General features: G+C 44.8%; 1 protein-coding gene across 1 annotated transcript in view; it reads left to right on the forward strand.

Annotated features, from left to right (window-relative positions):
- The first annotated feature begins 501 nt into the window (after positions 1 to 501).
- Positions 502 to 2,635, forward strand: part of HMCN1 (hemicentin 1) — a 184,281-nt gene continuing 182,147 nt past the window's right edge. The window contains exon 1 of the mRNA XM_031554941.1: positions 502 to 531. Coding sequence (XP_031410801.1) covers positions 502 to 531 — 30 coding nt within the window. The remainder of the gene's footprint in view (positions 532 to 2,635) is intronic.

Consider the following 2,635-nt stretch of genomic DNA (forward strand, 5'->3'; position numbering starts at 1 on the left):
TACTATACAATATATATACTTCTCACAGAGTATACCCAAAACAAACTGCAAAGATTCTCTCCTTCTTCTCAACAATTAATCAAGTCCAAACAAAGCAAAAAGAAAAAGGGGGAGAGGCAGGCGTGGAGGAGGGGGGAATAAAAGCTTTTGATGTGTATGGACATCCAGAGGAAATCTTGTCAAACACTTGTGATAAAACAACATGGAGTATCTAGGATGCATGCAGAGCTTGCTGTCCTGAGAGATGTCATGAGAATGAGCTTGGGTGAGTGCAGCCTTCTGAGAGTGGTCCACAGGATCCCAGCATCTGTCCTAGCGTAAGCAGCTTGCTCTGTAACTGGAGTAGCACCAGCATTAAAAATGCTGATGTTCTGATATTCTTCAGATAAAAACTTCTGTTTTTGAAATGCATGCTTGTTTACTCTGCACTGGACTGAAACCAGCAACTCCCTCTCTGCAGCCATTATTAGATAGTGGCATTTGTTAGTTGTATATTGTGAAATGGAGCAGATTGAGACAAAGGCCCAAAAGGTGAGAAGTGCTTTATTTCCTTCCCAGTCTTCTGAACTAGTACATTTTCCACAGTGAACACATTTTAGGCTTTTTATACTTAAGACAGGCTACAGAGAAAGGAGTTAAATTGCTGAGCCCTTTGTTCCACCTCACCTTATGTACACTTATTCTGGACAATTATTATTATGTAAGCATACCACATGCAAGCACTTTGCTCACAAAGTGACAGTGTGTCAGTGTAGGAGGAAGGAACTGGAAAATTGGGTTCAGATCTTCTGCACTGCTACATTCTTCTGCACTACCAAACTGTGTAAACAAAATATCAAATTCCAGCCTCACATCAGGCATGAAAATACTGTTGAAGTTAGGTATGCTGGAAATGCTCAAAGCTAAGAACCAAACAGCACAGACGTCCATGACAGCAGAGTGCACAAGGGGACATGCAGGAGCCAGGCTGCTGGCCCTGTGGCAGACCATGGGGCACGGAGTCTGTCTGTCTGTCTGTCACCCGCCACCCAGGGTCTGCACCCAGCCCTTGTGCCCAAGCACTCTGGTTGCAGCACACTGCCATGATGCAGCCTAAACCTGGGCCAAAACCAGGCAGAGGAGGACACAGTGATTTTCTTCTGTAGGTGATTGTTTGGTGAGCTATGGAAATCATGTCATTGGAGAAGGAAAGAAAAAGAATAATTTCTCTCACTGCAGGGCTCTCTTCCTGCAAATTTTAAAAGCCTGCTGTGAATAATGGTGTCAGAGCTTCCAAACCTCAGGAATACTTTATAGCGGAAAGTGTTAGTCAACTAAAATAAATATCATTTCCACCATTATAAAAGTGAAGTTTATTGTTCTTTGTGCTGTACTTTAAAACTCATGCTAAATGGCATATTTTTAGAGAGACAGCACTATGTGTCAAAGCATTACTTTTTCATAGAGACGCCATATCAGTTTGTCCTAGCCTGTCTACATCAAAATGAGAAATAATTTAAGACAGAAGAACACATAAAGCCTATCTTTATTTTATACACAAAAGCTGATGTGAGGAAAAATGAACAGAAATTCATCTTCAAGAAGGACCGAGTGAAATCTTTACGTGTGAGTGCTGCCAGACCCTGGTATGTTCAAAATACATATTACCATAGGCTCAGATGCATTTCTCCTCACAAGATTTGTGAATATTCTCACAAACCTGGTCTGAGTTTTTTTTGTTAGCAGAGCTGTAGATGACCTTTCCATGGTTTGGGTTTTTATTGTGAATGCTTTGCACAGCTTTGGTTCTGTGCTTCCTTCTCATGAGATCAGTGAGGAGAAAGAATGTAAACATCTGTTTTTTATAATTCAATTCCAGGCTTATAACTTAATTACGATAAGCAATGTTTCAACATGATTAATTTTCCAGTCACAATATGATGGTCTGAGTGCACAGTTTTAGCAGCAGTTTATGGAATAGAGCAGAGGGGAGCTAATGAGATAAAACTGCATTGCCTGACATTCCCCGCCACACCAAACACAGTAGGAAGCCTCCTGCCTTGTTCCATGAAGGTCAGAGATGTAATGTTCCTCCTGCTCTTTATGCTGCCCATAGCCTGCCTGGGTAGCGTGGCCACAGGGAGGCGGGCCGCAGAACCTGCTCACATGGTGCTGGGCTGCCACTGAGGATCAGGTTTTCAGGATAAGGTTATGTGCCTACTGGTATGAGGCCACATCTTCAAACAACTAAGCAGCTCTGAAAAACCTGGCCTTAAGTCTCCTGGCTGCTGACCAGATGCAGAGTGGGGTTAAGCACTGCACCATTTGCTTGCTTTCCATCATGTCCAGCCCAGTGGGTGCCTGAAGCACCCATGTCCTGGGGTCTGTGCTGCCCTATTCACTCATTACTTCAACGCAGCTTCCACACAGCAGGGGAAGGTGAGGTCTGGACTGCCCCGGCCGCCCCGCTGCCGCCAGAGCTCACAGAATCACAGAATGGCCAGGGTTGGAAGGGACCTCAAGGATGATGAAGCTCCAACCCCCCTGCTAAAGGCAGGGCCACCAACCTCCACATTTAATACCACATCTGGCTGCCCAGGCCCCCATGCAACCTGGCCTTGAACACCTCTAGGGATGGACGGGGCATCCACAGCCT

The sequence above is a fragment of the Meleagris gallopavo genome, chromosome 10 (assembly GCF_000146605.3).
Source record: "Meleagris gallopavo isolate NT-WF06-2002-E0010 breed Aviagen turkey brand Nicholas breeding stock chromosome 10, Turkey_5.1, whole genome shotgun sequence".
Taxonomy (NCBI): domain Eukaryota; kingdom Metazoa; phylum Chordata; class Aves; order Galliformes; family Phasianidae; genus Meleagris; species Meleagris gallopavo.